The sequence below is a fragment of the Uloborus diversus genome, chromosome 6, assembly GCF_026930045.1.
Source record: "Uloborus diversus isolate 005 chromosome 6, Udiv.v.3.1, whole genome shotgun sequence".
Classification (NCBI taxonomy): Eukaryota; Metazoa; Arthropoda; class Arachnida; order Araneae; family Uloboridae; genus Uloborus; species Uloborus diversus.
The window spans coordinates 58,174,514-58,191,827 of record NC_072736.1 but is presented as its reverse complement, the minus strand read 5'-3'; the positions used below and the strand labels follow the sequence as shown (position 1 = coordinate 58,191,827).

The window sequence follows — 17,314 nt, the reverse complement described above, 5'->3', positions numbered from 1 at the left end:
CTAAAATTTTAAAAGTATTTTTTTCTGAAAGAGCATACTTAAAAACATAGGAACTGACCATTTTTTAAATGATTTATTTAAGTTTAATATTTAAAAAAAATTACTTAATTCATTGCGATTTCATTGTTTACACTTCTGTCGTGTGTCATCACAAATGATGAAATGTCATTCATTGTTGCCATTCACAGAACAAAATATTTAATTCGCATCTTTACTCACGTGTATTGTCAACGATATGGTTGATAGCAAGCGTAGAGCGCAATTTTAATTCGCTGCTTGATTATCATAACGTGGAAACGTTGTAGAAAGATGCACCAAATTGCATCATTTATGACGTCATCAAGACCACGCCTTGCTTGAAAAATCGGACATTTTAAAAATTAATTTAAAAAAAAAACTGTTGGGAAAATAAAAGTATTTTCTGGGTCCATGTAATTTTTTTTTTTGCTCATTCTATCCATTTCAATGACTAAAAGTAATACTTTTGACTGAAGGAAACCACCCCATTGTGCCCTCGTACACCACGTCCCTCTCCCTTGCAATACGTTTTCAATGGGAGTTGAACGCTGATGCTCCTCTATATATTCCTTATTCATAATGTACATTTCATATTTTGAACACATTTTTGATTTACAAAGATTATTGTGCAATAGAACGAGGATTCTAGAAAGTTGATATACAATTTATGGTTTTTGGGGGCGGGCCCTTGCTCTTAGGGGGGGGCACCCCTGTATTTAAGATGCTAATTTGCATCTTTAGAGAAAATGTACCTTTATTTCTGGAATTAAAGTAAAATTTTAAGTTGATTATTTATGTTTATTTATTTTTTGAGTCAAACTGGCCCTGTTTTAATATTTTCTTTTTTAACTTGTATGTTAGAAAAATTTTACACGTGTATTATCTGTAATAAAAAGGATTTCAAAGCAAAGTTTTATTTTTTGTTTTTTCTAAATTGGAAACAAGAAAATGCATTACTTTATGATGAAGTTTAAAAAAATTCTACACGTCATGCAAATCTAATAACAAATACGACTCTTTATACCACCTTTAAGATTTCAACTATGAATAATTAAAAGTTTAAACCATGTGTAGTACATTACATACAGAATTAATTTTTGTCGAAAGTTTGTCTCTTTCGGAAAAAATCTGTCGAAATAAAACAATATTTTAATGTTTCGTTTTATATATAGCGCAATTCCTAAATTAAAATATAGAGGCTCTAAAAAAGTACATTTGAATGTACTTAACATGTTTTTAAAGAAATGATATGTGGAACAAGTTTGATTTATTGTTTTGAAACGGCGTTGTAGAAAAATATGCGAACATGCAATGCAATCGAAATGTCGGATACCCGGCCCGGATATCCGAATCCGGCAGGTAAGGGGGCATCAGATATCCGGTATCCGGTATCCGGCAAAATCACTATCCGGTGCATCCCTAATAATATGCAGAAAATAACATTACAAACCAGCATTATTATTATTAATATTATTTGGTTAAAATCAATGACGTATCTGAAAGCTCTGAGGTGTGATTTTTTGGTTTATTTTTTAAGTTAGTGCTGAATACGCCGGGAAAATTAATCTTCACGAGAAAATAGAGTCGAATAGGCTGCAGAGTAAATATTTTCGTGATTTGACTGCCATCGATGGATAGTTCTACCGCACGCATGCGATTTTAATCGTCCCTTTCAAATACAATGCTTTTAAAACTAAATTTGAAAATTTACAACATTGTTAACTCCAAAATCCCTTTCATTATTGCTGCTACTCAGAAAAAATTTTATAAGCAAATTAAGAAAAATGAAACACGTTATTTAAATGCCAAAAACATGTATGCGAAACAAAAACTAATTTATAGAAAAAGAATATCTGAGATGTTGTTTGATGTAAAACGTAAAATACAATCAGTTTTAGTTTAATTTCTCTTCCAAATATTCAACTTCTTCAAAAATAGGTACAGATTGCGGACAAAGTATACAAGAACAAAAATAAATACAATACTGTTTCATTTTGAAAAAGGTTTTGTCAAAATTGTGTTTTGGTGTTCTTACAGAGTCGATATTTCCAAGCTCACAGAAAATTTAAACAGTGTTTTCTTTCTTTCTTTATTTATTTATTTTTTCAACTCTAATTTACCCTAAAGAGCATTTGTTGGCGATATAAATACAAAAATAATACTACTAATGACAGTTTAAAGAAAAACTACAACTGAATGAAAATATAACTTTAAGCTTAGGTCATTTTAAGGTAATATAAGTTTCTTTAAACAATGTTAGCTTTTTCTTTTTCTTTTTCAAAAATTTATGCAAACACACACACACACAAATTAATATTTATAGAAATTTAAGAAAGGGCCTAAAAAAAAGTTACTATCAAAGTTGTGAGAATTTTGAAAAATAAGTAACCTTAATAGGACACACAAACTATTAAAATAATTTTTCATTTAAATCAATGATTAAGAGAAATTAAGCATGGATAATAGACCAAGAGCTGACCCCCCAAAACACGATTATCTCTTTTATGGCTTGTGGCCGGTTAAAATAATAAAAAAATGCAATTTAAAACTTTGGCTCGAATCCCCCCCACTAATTTTGGGTCACACGGCTGCGTGGGTGGATGAAAGGTCAAAAAAATGAAAAATATCAAAGTGATGAGTTAAATGGCTAAAAACTATATAATAGCATTAAATTAATAAGAAAAAACCCGTAGCGAATTTCCCCCCAGCTATGTTGGGGCGAACGTGGTGCCCCCCCCCCAGGGGTAAAGTATCGATTATGAAACTTAAAAAAAAAATGATCACTTTCGTGGGGGGGAATTTTACAGGGTATTAGTTTCATTATTTTGATTGCCGAAAAAAATTCCCCCCAGTAACTATGGGTCAATTTGTCAAAAAAAAAATTTTTTTGTTCCTCTTTATTTGGTTCAAGTCGAGTATTATTCGAACTTACGCATGACTGTTTAAGTTGCAAAAAAAACCCCCCCAAAGTTTGGACGTTTTTTCATTAAAAAAAACTTGTAGCAATCCCCCCCCCACACCTATGGATGGGGTTGCTACGCGGTGCGCAGTTTTACAACGTGGTGTCCCCCCCCCCAGGGGTGAATTGTCGATTGATTAAATTAAAAATAAATGATCACTTTCGTGGAGGGAATTTTACAGAGTATACATTTAATTGCAAAACAAAATATCTCCTCCCCAGCAATTATAAATCTACTAGCTGCATTGCCAGGCGTTGCACGGTCTACCTCAAAAATGTACGTGTATTCGGCGTTCCAAGCATTTTATACAATTATATAAATTTTCTCGCTTTCATTACATTTCTTATTGCTGCTCCACTCCTATTAGTCAAAGCGCAATGTTATATAGCCTATAGCCTTCTCAATAAATGGACTATTCAACACAAAATGAATTTTTCAGTTCGAACCCGTCGTCCCTATAGACCAAGAGCTGAGCCCCCAAAACACGGTTTATCTGTTTTATGGGGTGGCCGGTTAAAATAATAAAAAAATGTGATTAAAAATTTTGGCTCTAATCCCCCCCCCCTCCGCCCACTATTTTCGGGTCACACGCTGCATGGGTGGATGAAAGGTCAAAATAAAAGAAAAATATTAACATAAGTGAAATGGCTAAAAATTATATAATAACATTAAATTAATTTTAAAAAAAAACACGTAGCAAATCTCACCTCCAGCTATGTTGGGGCGAATGTGGGAGCCCCCCCCCCCCAGAAGTGAATATCGATTGTTAAAACTAAAAAAAAAAATCACATTCGTGGGGTTGGGGATGGGGAACTTTACAGGGTATTTGTTTCATTATTTTGATTTCCAAAAAATCTCCCTCCCCCCCCAGTAACTATGGGTAAATTTGTCAAAAAAAAAGTTTTTTGTTTCTCTTTATTTGGTCCGAGTCCAGTACTATTCGAACTTTCCCATGACCTCTTAAATTGTAAAAAACAATTGCAATTATTTATTCGGTAAAAAAAACACCGTAGAAAATCCCCCCCCCCATCTATGTTAGGTCGAACTTGTTGCCCCCCAGGAGTGAATTATCGATTGATTAAATAAAAAAAAAGATTACTTTCGTAGAGAGGAGGGATTTTCTCAGAGTTTACATTTGATTGTAGCAGGAAAAAAAATCCCCCCACCCCAAAAAAATGTTTTTAATTTAAATTAGAAATTTTGAAATATTTTTCAAAATGAAAGGAAGCAATACAGCGTCCGTACATCTGCTTCTACCATTGTGTGCTCAGCATGAAAAGAATGAAGGGGAAAGTATACGCCTGTGATGATTTCTTCTTGCTGTTTCGAGGGCAGTTTCGTCAGTGATCAACTGTAGCCAACACAGTGAAGTCGTTATAGCTGTTGGTTTTTCTTTTCGGAGCACGCTGTATCGCATCCTTAAACTGAAAACGTAAAAAAATCCTTTTTTCAAAAATATATTTTGATGTTTTTATATTATGAGTGTTTTAAAGGGTAATTTTAAGTGTAGCCAGCCACCAGATAAAAGATAATTTAGTATATTATCTCTAGAGTATACATTTAATTGTTTTAATTGCAAAAAAAAAATACTCCCCCTACCCCAGTAATTATGAGTTTATTTCACAAACAAAAGTGATTTTATGTTAAAATTGCAATAACGACATTTTTACTTGTAAGTGTTAATGCGTTAATCCGATGCGTTAAATGAATTTTTAAAATAATAATTTGGAAATTCATATAGATTTATTTACCTTCAGCATATTGTTTGTGATAGTGTCTATCTAGTTTGATAAAAATGTTCCTGAAATCTCGATGATATAAATCTGCTTCTGTTAAGAACTCGGAAAAATCTAAATGACGGAATTTCAGTTTTCAGTGTTTTCGAATCTTTGAAACTTTTATTCCTTCAAATAAAGTTTCTGTCAAAACATTAAAACAGCTGTTGGTTTTTCTTTGCGGAGCACGCTGTACCGCATCCTTAAACTGAAAACGTAAAAAAATCCTTTTTTCAAAAATATATTTTGATGTTTTTATATTATGCGTGTTTTAAAAGGTAATTTAAAGTGTAGCCAGCCACCAGATAAAAGATAATGTTTTGACAGAAACTTTATTTGAAGGAATAAAAGTTTCAAAGATTCGAAAACACTGAAAACTGAAATTCCGTCATTTAGATTTTTCCGAGTTCTTAACAGAAGCAGATTTATATCATCGAGATTTCAGGAACATTTTTATCAAACTAGATAGACACTATCACAACCAATATGCTGAAGGTAAATAAATCTATATGAATTTCCAAATTATTATTTTAAAAATTCATTTAACGCATCGGATTAACACATTAACATTTACAAGTAAAAAAGTCGTTATTGCAATTTTAACATAAAATCACTTTTGTTTGTGAAATAAACTCATAATTACTGGGGTAGGGGGAGTTTTTTTTTTTTTTTTTTTTTGCAATTAAAACAATTAAATGTATACTCTAGAGATAATATACTAAATTATCTTTTATCTGGTGGCTGGCTACACTTAAAATTACCCTTTAAAACACTCATAATATAAAAACATCAAAATATATTTTTGAAAAAAGGATTTTTTTACGTTTTCAGTTTAAGGATGCGATACAGCGTGCTCCGAAAAGAAAACCAACAGCTATAACGACTTCACTGTGTTGGCTACAGTTGATCACTGACGAAACTGCCCTCGAAACAGCAAGAAGAAATCATCACAGGCGTATACTTTCCCCTTCATTCTTTTCATGCTGAGCACACAATGGTAGAAGCAGATGTACGGACGCTGAATTGCTTCCTTTCATTTTGAAAAATATTTCAAAATTTCTAATTTAAATTAAAAACATTTTTTTTGGGGGGGGGGATTTTTTTTCCTGCTACAATCAAATGTAAACTCTGAGAAAATCCCTCCTCTCTACGAAAGTAATCTTTTTTTTTTATTTAATCAATCGATAATTCACTCCTGGGGGGCAACAAGTTCGACCTAACATAGATGGGGGGGGGGGATTTTCTACGGTGTTTTTTTACCGAATAAATAATTGCAATTGTTTTTTACAATTTAAGAGGTCATGGGAAAGTTCGAATAGTACTGGACTCGGACCAAATAAAGAGAAACAAAAAACTTTTTTTTTGACAAATTTACCCATAGTTACTGGGGGGAGGGGGAGATTTTTTGGAAATCAAAATAATGAAACAAATACCCTGTAAAGTTCCCCATCCCCAATCCCACGAAAGTGATTTTTTTTTTAATTTTAACAATCGATATTCACTTCTGGGGGGGGGGGGCTCCCACATTCGGGGCCCCAACATAGCTGGAGGGGAGATTTGCTACGTGGTTTTTTTTAAATTAATTTAATGTTATTATATAATTTTTAGCCATTTCACTTATGTTAATATTTTTCTTTTATTTTGACCTTTCATCCACCCATGCAGCGTGTGACCCGAAAATAGTGGGCGGAGGGGGGGGGATTAGAGCGAAAATTTTTAATCACATTTTTTTATTATTTTAACCGGCCACCCGCCATAAAACAGATAAACCGTGTTTTGGGGGCTCAGCTCTTGGTCTACAGGGACGACGGGTTCGAACTGAAAAATTCATTTTGTGTTGAATAGTCCATTTATTGAGAAGGCTATAGGCTATATAACATTGCGCTTTGACTAATAGGAGTGGAGCAGCAATAAGAAATGTAATGAAAGCGAGAAAATTTATATAATTGTATAAAATGCTTGGAACGCCGAATACACGTACATTTTTGAGGTAGACCGTGCAACGCCTGGCAATGCAGCTAGTAGACTTATAATTGCTGGGGAGGAGATATTTTGTTTTGCAATTAAATGTATACTCTGTAAAATTCCCTCCACGAAAGTGATCATTTATTTTTAATTTAATCAATCGACAATTCACCCCTGGGGGGGGGGGGACACCACGTTGTAAAACTGCGCACCGCGTAGCAACCCCATCCATAGGTGTGGGGGGGGGGGGGATTGCTACAAGTTTTTTTTAATGAAAAAACGTCCAAACTTTGGGGGGGTTTTTTTTGCAACTTAAACAGTCATGCGTAAGTTCGAATAATACTCGACTTGAACCAAATAAAGAGGAACAAAAAAAAATTTTTTTTTGACAAATTGACCCATAGTTACTGGGGGGGAATTTTTTTTGGCAATCAAAATAATGAAACTAATACCATGTAAAATTCCCCCCCACGAAAGTGATCATTTTTTTTTAAGTTTCATAATCGATACTTTACCCCTGGGGGGCACCACATTCGCCCCAACATAGCTGGGGGGGAAATTCGCTACGGGTTTTTTCTTATTAATTTAATGCTATTATATAGTTTTTAGCCATTTAACTCATCACTTTGATATTTTTCATTTTTTTTTGACCTTTCATCCACCCACGCAGTCGTGTGACCCAAAATTAGTGGGGGGGATTCGAGCCAAAGTTTTAAATTGCATTTTTTTATTATTTTAACCGGCCACAATCCATAAAAGAGATAAATCGCGTTTTCGGGGGTCAGCTCTTGGTCTATAAGTCCAGGCCCGTATCTATAAATTTTGGACCCCTTTGCAACAAAATCTTTAGAGCCCTTCCCCAAAGGCTAGCAGTGTTTCCTTGCAACGTTAAGAAGTCCTCATGCTAGTTTCTTTCTTTCTTTCTTTTTTTTTTTTTTTTTTTTGTTCTTTTCAATTTCTTGGGCCGTTTAAGGATGTACCCCCCCCCCTCCGCTCTTCCCGAACTGCGGGGTCTGCATGTACGCAGATCCGGGTCTGGATAAGTCATATATTTGATACTAAAAACCGATAGTTCTTTTTTATTTTTAAATATTAATAATAATAATAATAAATGTATGTAAACTTCTTTTCATAACTCATGAAATAACTTTTATGTTTGGTATATGAAATTAATTGAATTTCTGCCAGCATTCCGTGCTGATAATATTCTTTCAAAGCAAGATTATTTACCTTGATTATAATATGTATTGTGTTTATGTGATGCTTTCTGTTCATCTAAAACAAACTCAAGTGACCTTTGAGCACTTGCAGGTGTGACATCTCTCAAAATTCCTGGAAAGTGTCATTCCCTTTTAATCTATTCATTCTTCATTCCCTAGGGTAATTTGGGAGAACTTTCTGAAATTTGAACAATAGCGCAAGCAAGAGCTAGGAAAGAAAATAGAACAGTTTCTTCTGAAGACATTACACAGTGATTTTTTTTTTCTTTAAAGTTAAGATATGGTTTGGAAACTGATAACATTCAACCACGTGATGATCAATAAAAACATATTATTGACACATAAATAAACACTAGAAATACCCTAAATAAACACACAAATACCTAAAGCACCCTACAAAATGCACACGGACATCAGAGACGCAAAGAGACTGGGAAGCAGGGGTACACGCACATCACTTCTCGGAGAGTCACGCGACTCCCCGTTTCAAAGGAAAGCGAAAATAATCTATTTTACTTGTAAATATTTTTTAAAATATTGCACTGAAATGAGACAAAAAATGTTTTCTAGTGTTTTTAGGTCATTTCGGGTGCACTAAAATTAAAAACAAAAATGGCTGTTGTTTTCCATTGTTAAACGATCATACGCAAAAAAAAAAAAAAAAAAAAAAAAAAAAGCTCTACGTGTTCGCGTCGAAGGTAGCAAGGCGAAAGCCTTTCCCCTTTTTTTTTTCTAATTGTTTTTAGCTCATTCCGGCCACTAGCCGCACCCACCTTCCAAAAATAAAATTACAAAATTTTTCCTTTCATTGCTACTTCTTCAAACCAAAAAAACCAATAAAAAATGCGCAGTTTTTAGTGCAATTAAAATCATTTAAAAACAAACATTATTTTATACCCGTCATTTTTCAAGAGTCCGTATAGAAACGTCATCTTTCACTATATATTCCTCTTCTTTCATTTTTTATCTCTTTCTCTCTTTATTATTATTATTATTAATATTTTATATTGTATAATTTTCATAAATATAATTATTACAGAGACTTGCGAGCGGGTGCACTGCAGCGGCCGCAAGACTTGTTTGCTTGATCAAGTCTTACGACCGCACTGTGTCCGCTGCCAGGAGTACTGTCCGCCCGGCCCGCTACTAGCTGACACCGTGTGCGGGGCGGATAACAACACCTATCCCAGCACATGCCATCTACGGCAGGCCGCCTGCACCAAGGGGAAGGCCGTGCCTCAAGCCTACCGGGGAAAGTGCAGAGGTGAGCTCATCGCTCAAACATTAATTTGGCACTTGGTGGATTAAGATTTCTGGCTAGATTTTATGATTTTAAGCTAGCGATAATTGTGATTAATCGACGGAATAGTAGGTACCATTAACTCTTACCGTATGATAGGGTTTGAAATTATCATCACATTTTTTTGTTATAAACAAACTACACAACGCTTACGATCTTTTTGAGATGATTCACTATATCGCCATCGTCAGATGATATCGTAATGTTGTGTAAGTCTATTTACTTGTACACTACAGGGTGAGCATGAATAATAGACCCGATTTTAAAGAATCACATTTTCGAAAAAATATTACTATAAATTATGCATGATTGTAAAGCGAAATATACCTATATGTAGCTCAAATTAAAGTGAAAAACCGTTTGAAATTTGCAGTCTGAAAGATATGAATCAAGTTCAAGTCCGTCAGAAAATGATAAAAAATGTTCTGTTCCGAGTAGAAGGGTAAGATTCAAGAAAATCCCGAATGTTACAACTCATTAAGATTGATGGTAAGGAGAAGATGATGTTCTGAAAAAAGTAGTTGTAGATTCTTGGAACAGGAGATTAAGTTTGTGAGGTACCGCATTTTTCAATATCTAGCTCAAAATACCATGATATTAAAAAGTGTGAATAGTCAGATTTTCTAACTAGATCCATCTACCATGAACGTAATTTTTTGGCTGTGATGCGTCACAGCCTTAGTATAACAGTGAAAAATAGTCCAAAAAATTGCTCCAAAAAATATGAGGTTGCATTCAAGATCGTCAGATGGTAATAAAAAATATTCTGCTCCGAGTCGTGGAGAAAGAAGATTCAAGAAAGTCCCGAATGTTACAACTCACTAAGATAGATGGTAAGGAGAAGAGTGACAGTGTTCTTTAAAAATCAGGTTTTAAATTTAATCCTTAATTTCCTTGAACAGGAAATTAAGGTTGTAAAGTGACGAATTTTTCAATATTTAGCTCAAACTACTATGAGAGTAATATAAAACATGTGTGAAGATGTAAATCTTTTCATATCAAGTTCAAACTACCATCAATGTGATATTGAAAAGTGTGAAGCGTCAGTTTTTTCTATAACTGGATCCAATTATCATCATGAACGTAATATTAAGACTTTGAGGCGTCACAGGCTTTATATAACTGTGAAAAACAGTTCAAAACTTGTTCCAAAATATATGAGCAATGTTACGTTCAACATCGTCAGATGGTAATAAAAAAAGTTCTGCTCTAAGTCGAGGAAAGAGAAGATTCAAGAAAGTCCCGAATGCTACTTGCCGTACAAAGTGACAACTCACTAAGATCGATGGCACGGAGAAGAAAAGAAAGCGACTCTTAACTTAGTTATTTTGAAAACAACTCTTCCCGACATAAACTGCAACAAAGAAGCTGCCGTTCTTTTAATTCTCGTCTGATGGATGGAACCTTAACACATTCACAGCCGCTGACGTAAGCCCTCGTCTGCGCATCCGCTTCACCTGATGGCCCGGGACGTCTTTGCGTATTTTGACTGGTGGACATTTGCCTTCCGCTGTTTTCTCCTTCTTCGCCAAATTTCAAAACGACCGAAAAACACACTCTTGGTGTATCTTATTGCCAAACATGACAGCTCTTTAGGGCTGCTGTAAAAATGCTTCTTCAGCTATTTTTTTTTCTTGATAAACTTGTCAAATCTATTCTTGTACTAATTTATCTACATGCTGGTTTATATAGGGAGAGAGTACTCAAACCTGAATGTTGCCGCAAAATCAGACATGAAATAAGACATACAATTAAAATAAGTTGTAACTTTGCAACTCCTGCGATCTCCGCACCTAACAGTTTAATTAATTTATCGGGATTTTTAAAATGCCACAGCGTAACTGAGACCTCCTCAATTTCAGCATGCTAATGAAATTCTACAGTAGCATGCCAAGATGATTGCTCGGAACCGACCACAGGATTTTCGGAACCCAGGATTTTATGAACACGTACTTGGTGGGTGTTTTACAGTGACATGCTCTGTACCCATTCCGAGTCCATCGCATTATTCACTAGGTTCCCAATGGTCTGATGAAAAAGTCGCCAAAAGGCAACATATTTTGTTATGCGTGCTGAGAAAGAGCACCTGTTTCCAGAATGAACATTCTTCTTTCGTTTGTATTAATACTGAAACAGTGACCCGACGACCACTGCATCAGTATTGAAGCAAAAAAAAAGAAGCATTTTCTGGTTTGACTGAACATAAAGTACCCCCTCCCCTATAAAGATCACAGAGGGATCTAAAGTTTGAAGTTGATTCTGTACCATCAGAGCGCGACAAGAAAGTAGCAAACCCAGCAATGACATCCATGCGACTAATGACCAGGACTCGAATCCGAACTCCTGGCACTAATGTTTTGTGCTTTTTTACATGTGCAACTTAGTAGCTATATCGAGCATTAAACTCACGCTGCTTTGATAAATAACATTTAAAAAAACAAAGAAACGCTATTTGGTTTTATTACAAAAATATATCCCACAAGAAAGTGCAAAAAATGATGAATTGAAGTGTGATAAAATAATAATAATGTGATAAAAGCGTACGCCAGAAGGGAATAATTGAATGGACAGTAAAGTTGTTTTACGTAAATACAGTTACTGGTAAAAGATGAGCACCTTTCTTTCATGCGGAAGGCTTTTTACTTGTTCATCTGGAGACAAGTTGATGAAAAAAGTGTACAGGAAAAAGAATGTTGCCTTACATACTACCGATTATATTAAGACTCCGTACTGACGCAATTATAAGATTAATGCGATCTTGATGCAAAAGGTCTCGGTGCTGACAGTCAATATCTTCAACTATTTTCTTTTTTTTTGTTTTTTTTTTAATTTAAAATAATCACCATTTAAAAATGTTGTCACACATAAAATGCATCTAACCGGAAGTCTCAAGCTGCAAAACATGGACATAACTTTAAGAATCAAATGAATTCCTAATCGTTACATTAATGCGTGCCGTGAACACCGATAGTTTTTCTTTCTATTTTTAGTATTTAACTATGAAATCAGGGTGAAGAAGCATATAAAATTCAAAATCTATTGGGCCACTGATGCATGCAAAAAATAAATTTTCTAACATTCGCTAATCTATTATTTTTTTATTTCAATTTTAAGAAACGTTTTCACATATAAAGTTCCGATTTCAGGGGCAAAAAATCTTCTCACGCCATAAATTGCACATCAGTCGAAAGGTTTGATTTTATTTTGTGCAAGAAACTAAACTTTTTTCAAAGCTTTAAGTCGATTTGAACGACTAAAAGTACTACGTAAAAAAATAAATCTTCAAGAAATTACGGAGCTAATTCGTTTTATTACTATTATGCTATTTAAAAAAAAGTTTAATGATATTCGTTTGTCTTTTCTGTGATAGAAATGGTTTTTTATACCAAGTACATTAACCAATCAGATAAAAAATATTTTGGTCAAATTTTCTTTATTGTTTGCTTGTCTTTTCCCCCTCCAATGTCAAAATGACTGTTATGATTTTACTTCCTTCGCTGTTATAATATTTTGTTTAGAGATAATTCTTTACATTTAGCTACTTTAGTTTGGCAGTGGCTGAAAAAGTTTATTTGCAAAATTTTTCTAATCAACAATTACAAAGGTGTAAGTAAAAACCTACATTTTTGCATGAAAGTAAACATAAAATACTCTTGAGCAATGCCTCTGTCGGACTGAAAAGCAGAGAGAGAGAGAGATTTTCAACTGAATTGGTCAAATTTCAATCACAACCTGCTACTAGTTCACGTTCACACAACTAAATATGAAACAAAAATACACTGTTGCTAAAATTATTAGACCCTATCACATCGACTTAAATTATGTTTTCTTTTGTTTTAATGGTAAACATTTTAATTAAATTTATTAGTTATTTATGAGTTACATTTTTTTTTTTTTTTTTTTTTTGTTGAAGTTGCTCAAGGTGGGAGAAATAATTTTGAAGCAGTTTAATAATTCATTTTAATGGCTTGGTTTCTAAAACGTCTTAAATGTTTATTATTTCTTCATTTTAGATGATTGCATCATAGTTCAGGAATTTCTCTTCAGCTTTATGCCAATGAATGCAGTAACACTATTAATATACAAATGAGGCAACTGAAAATAGAGAAATTGTGGAACGAAATTATACTGCATCTTATCTGAGGAACGACAATGTTAAAAATCCTATGTTCTATCGGTCACGTTTTAACCTTCCTAACGATTTGCCGAGGGGCAGCAGCATCATTGCTAACGCTGCATTGTAATCGTCCTTTCGTCTGGGAGGGGATGTACCATCGTTGAAGATGTCACCAGCCGGGAAAGAGTTGCTCCCGGTTAGGTCAGAAATGTAAACACGCCTCGCTTTCTCTTTCTGCCAGCCGTCGGCAAAATTCGTATGCAAATCGTTTGATTTCAATGACCTTGCCAAGGTAGACAACTTCACCTCCCCTCTCGTCCTATTCCTATCCCGCTCGGGACGAGGAAGTGGAGAGGCGTGTTATTTCGGGAATCCTTGGGTACAACCTGCGAACCAATTTTGTGTCGTTTCAGTGCACCAATTGAAGACTGGTACTAGAGAGGGACAGCTCTATGATTTCTTTTTAGCCTATTTTGGGATTGACAATGAAATTGTGTGAAGATAAATGTTATCTTTCATTCCGTACAAAAACGAGACACCCCTAAACAGTATTATTCGGCAAGGTATTAAAGGAAAGAAGCTATTTCATGCGATGATTCACGAGGACAACGATATAGCTCCTCAGTAACTTAATTATTCTTTTAAAACTAAAGTGTTTTGTATCACTAGACTCTCATTGGATATTTTATTAAGTATAACCAATTTGAATTAACCAAATATATCTAATTTGATAACCAACCCATTGAAATGGGTTTCATGGAGGAAAATAATAATACAATAAGAAATAAGATATGATAAGATATAATAATACATTCAAAATGTTAAAAAAATAACTTACTTTTTTTTTCTTTGTTCCAAGTGGGGCTGTGTAAGAGGCCATTTGGCCATAACCAGACCTAGTGCGCTCCCCAACAAGGCATCAGTCTTTCATGTACCACCATAAAGGTGCTGATGCATAACACAAGTAGTTTTAGACGCACAGTTTCCACCAGATGGAGGCACCTGGGCTCTCTTAGATGCGAAATTGCGCAAAAAATTCAATATTGCTGAGGGATTTCTAAGCCAAGCGAATACCCAAGGGATCTTTTACATGCCGCATAATCATACGACATGGGCGCTGATGATTTCCTGCATCTCGAAAATCCACCGACTGGCCACCGCAGGCAAGCCAGAACCCGGGTCCAGAGCCTTACCATCATGCCACCAGCCGGCTATTTACTTGTTATTGTTGTTAATATCACTACCATAATAATAATAATAACAATAATAGCATAATGATAATATTAGCATTAATAATAATAATAATAGTAATGTTAATAATAATAACAATAATAATAAATTATAGTAATAATTATTATTATTATTATCACTATTTTTCTCTTATTATGTGATTCCTGGAAGTTTGTTGAGGAGGGTCTCCCTTCTTGCACTGGGATCTTTAATCGCTATCAGTCCTGAGTGAAATATAATTCTTAATGTACCATAATGCAAAAAAGGTAAAAATATCGAATTCAGGCCAATGATTTGACAATGTATATTTTGATAGAAATATTGAAGACATACGGTTAAGAAGCTGGACAGCCGGGCTTTGATGATATGTACTTTTCAGCTCCGCCAAGTTGAGCTATGGCCTTGAACAAGTCCATTTTTTTTCAAGGGAAAGCAAACAGTATGAAGAGGCATTGTTAGGTGTGGTTGGACTACCATTGCAAACATTTTATTGGTGAGAAAATCTTGTACCACTTGCTAATAGTTAGGTATTGTAATATTGTTCGCCAAATGGACAATACACTGCCAATTAAATTCGCAAGTTCTTAAGCCGTTTTTCCCCACCCCTGTTTCAAGTAATGGAATCGTTGAATCAGTCATGCAGCGCAGCTCAACATGCCAAAGGTGAACAGTATTCTAAAAAACTGGACTTGCTTCTCAGAGCTCATCGTCATCAGCCATGGCACGGTAGCTCATCATACATGTCTCGACAGCCTAGAGTGGGCCGAGGCCTTCTGTACCAGCAGTTTTTAGCCTCCTCTATTCGCAGGAAAGCTCTCTCAGTTCTAAAGGCAATGCAATCCTATTCCACAGCATCCATGGAACTTGATTTTCCACGTCTTCTAGTACAACATGATTTGACCATTAAAACTCTTTATATGATGCAGCTATTGTCAAGGCGGATAACGTGGCCGAACCAATTTAGGTGGTTAATCTTAATAGTGTGGACAACAGAGCTCACATCTCGTTAATCATATAGAGCGTGCGTGGAACGAACTGGAACTCAAATATCACAGTCCGAGGACTAAAAACTCATCAGTTGGCCTATAACTGTCATACACTGGCATGGTGGCCTGGAACAGTTAGTTCCTGCGATCACCTACTGGAGGAAAGGTTTTCTAAACGGTTAAAAAACTATCCTTGGTTAAAAAAGGGCGTGTGATTTCACATTAATGAGTCCGTTTACATTGTCCAAAAAAGCTTAATTTTTTGGAGGTGTTTTTAATTCTCAATACGAGTTATTATGGTAAGGAAAAAAATGAGAAACTTTGTTGGTAGACCTTCTGATCTCCTGTGGTATTGATACGCATACACTGGAACACATAGTGTCGGGTACTTTTAGTTTTATCAATGCAGTGTAGAGTGTACTATACACATTATATCCCAGGTCTTCTGGAGAGGAAATAAAATTGATCCTTCTCTCTCTTTCCCTATTTATGCTAAAATAAGTCATTGTAAAAATTTGATGAAGATCTCACCTCCTTTACAATTATAATTTTTCTGTTTCTTTATTTCAGCTGGTGCGTCGTGCGACAACATTCGTTGTCGTAGGGGTAAGCGTTGCTTAGTGGACCCCTCGGGAGGCCCTCCCAGATGCGTCACCTGCCCTGGACGGTGTCCAGCAGTTCCAAGGACGGAGCCCCTTTGCGCCACTAACAACTACACCTATGGCACCTGGTGCCATATGATGCAGGACGCCTGCAAGTACGGCGTCCTTTTGGAGGCTAGGCACGCCGGACCCTGCCAAGGTAACTACTTTGATAGATAGTACGGGAATATTTTTTACATACATTTTCAATTTAAACTGTCAGTTACTCTCAATATCAGATTTTTTTTTTTTTTTTTTTTTTGAGTTGACTCGTCATACAGGGTGGTCAAGGGATGACTTTTATAAGCACACAAGCGCCAATTGTACAAGTAATACGCATAAATTTGCTTTTGATACTGAGCTCGAATTATCAACTGTCTTCAATAGATTTTAGTAATATATAGTAATAGTGTTCAACGGGTGCAAAAGTCACAATTTCGATTATTATTCTTTTTCTTTAAAAATAAAATATTTTTTTGTTTTGGTTAGGATGATCAAGCTATAAAATTTTGCGTTGAAGTAACGGCATTTTTTTCTGCGATCAGGTGGAGGAAATGATCTTATGCTTCACATAAATGCACTTTCACTAAAAAACACTTTTTTGAGAAATATGCGTTTTAGGAGTTTCCGAAGCTGGTAGACTTAAATGTAATTTCTCTTTTTCATTCGAAATTAGTTTTTTCATCCATCCAACTGCATTTGTGATCTTTCATTATGTCTTGGAGAAGTATTGAAACGTGTGCGATTCCTTTTCAGAAACTCCAGTCCAGCAGACGAATCTCATCCCCCTGAATGTGTTCGATGGCCACCTGTAGCTGCTGCCACTCCTTGATGTGTGTTTGCTTGCCGATCCAGGCAGCAAAACCGTGTAGATGTCATCACATTCCGATTTTGCGGCGGCGAAGAGCCCTCTAGTGGTCCAAGTAGAAGTGAACACACCCCTAGCCCGTCTTTGGAAACAGCCACTAGTACTAACTCGATGTGTTGTGCTGTTCTAAGTCTGGAAAAACAGTTCCTTTTTTCGTGTTCTTCTCGACTCACTATTTTGTGTACGCTCCCGTCGTGCCACGAAAAGAAAAAAAAAAGGTTCATTTTCCATTGA

The 17,314-nt window shown here is 35.3% G+C and overlaps 1 protein-coding gene across 1 annotated transcript in view; it reads left to right on the top strand.

Annotated features, from left to right (window-relative positions):
* The window catches only part of LOC129224706 (follistatin-A-like), a 173,359-nt gene extending 156,325 nt beyond the window's left edge, over window positions 1–17,034 (top strand). Inside the window, exons 4-6 of the mRNA XM_054859255.1 lie at window positions 8,978–9,202; window positions 16,142–16,372; window positions 16,969–17,034. Of these exons, the coding sequence (XP_054715230.1) occupies window positions 8,978–9,202; window positions 16,142–16,372; window positions 16,969–17,027 (515 nt within the window). The 3' untranslated portion in view covers window positions 17,028–17,034. The remainder of the gene's footprint in view (window positions 1–8,977; window positions 9,203–16,141; window positions 16,373–16,968) is intronic.
* Window positions 17,035–17,314: the final 280 nt, after the last annotated feature.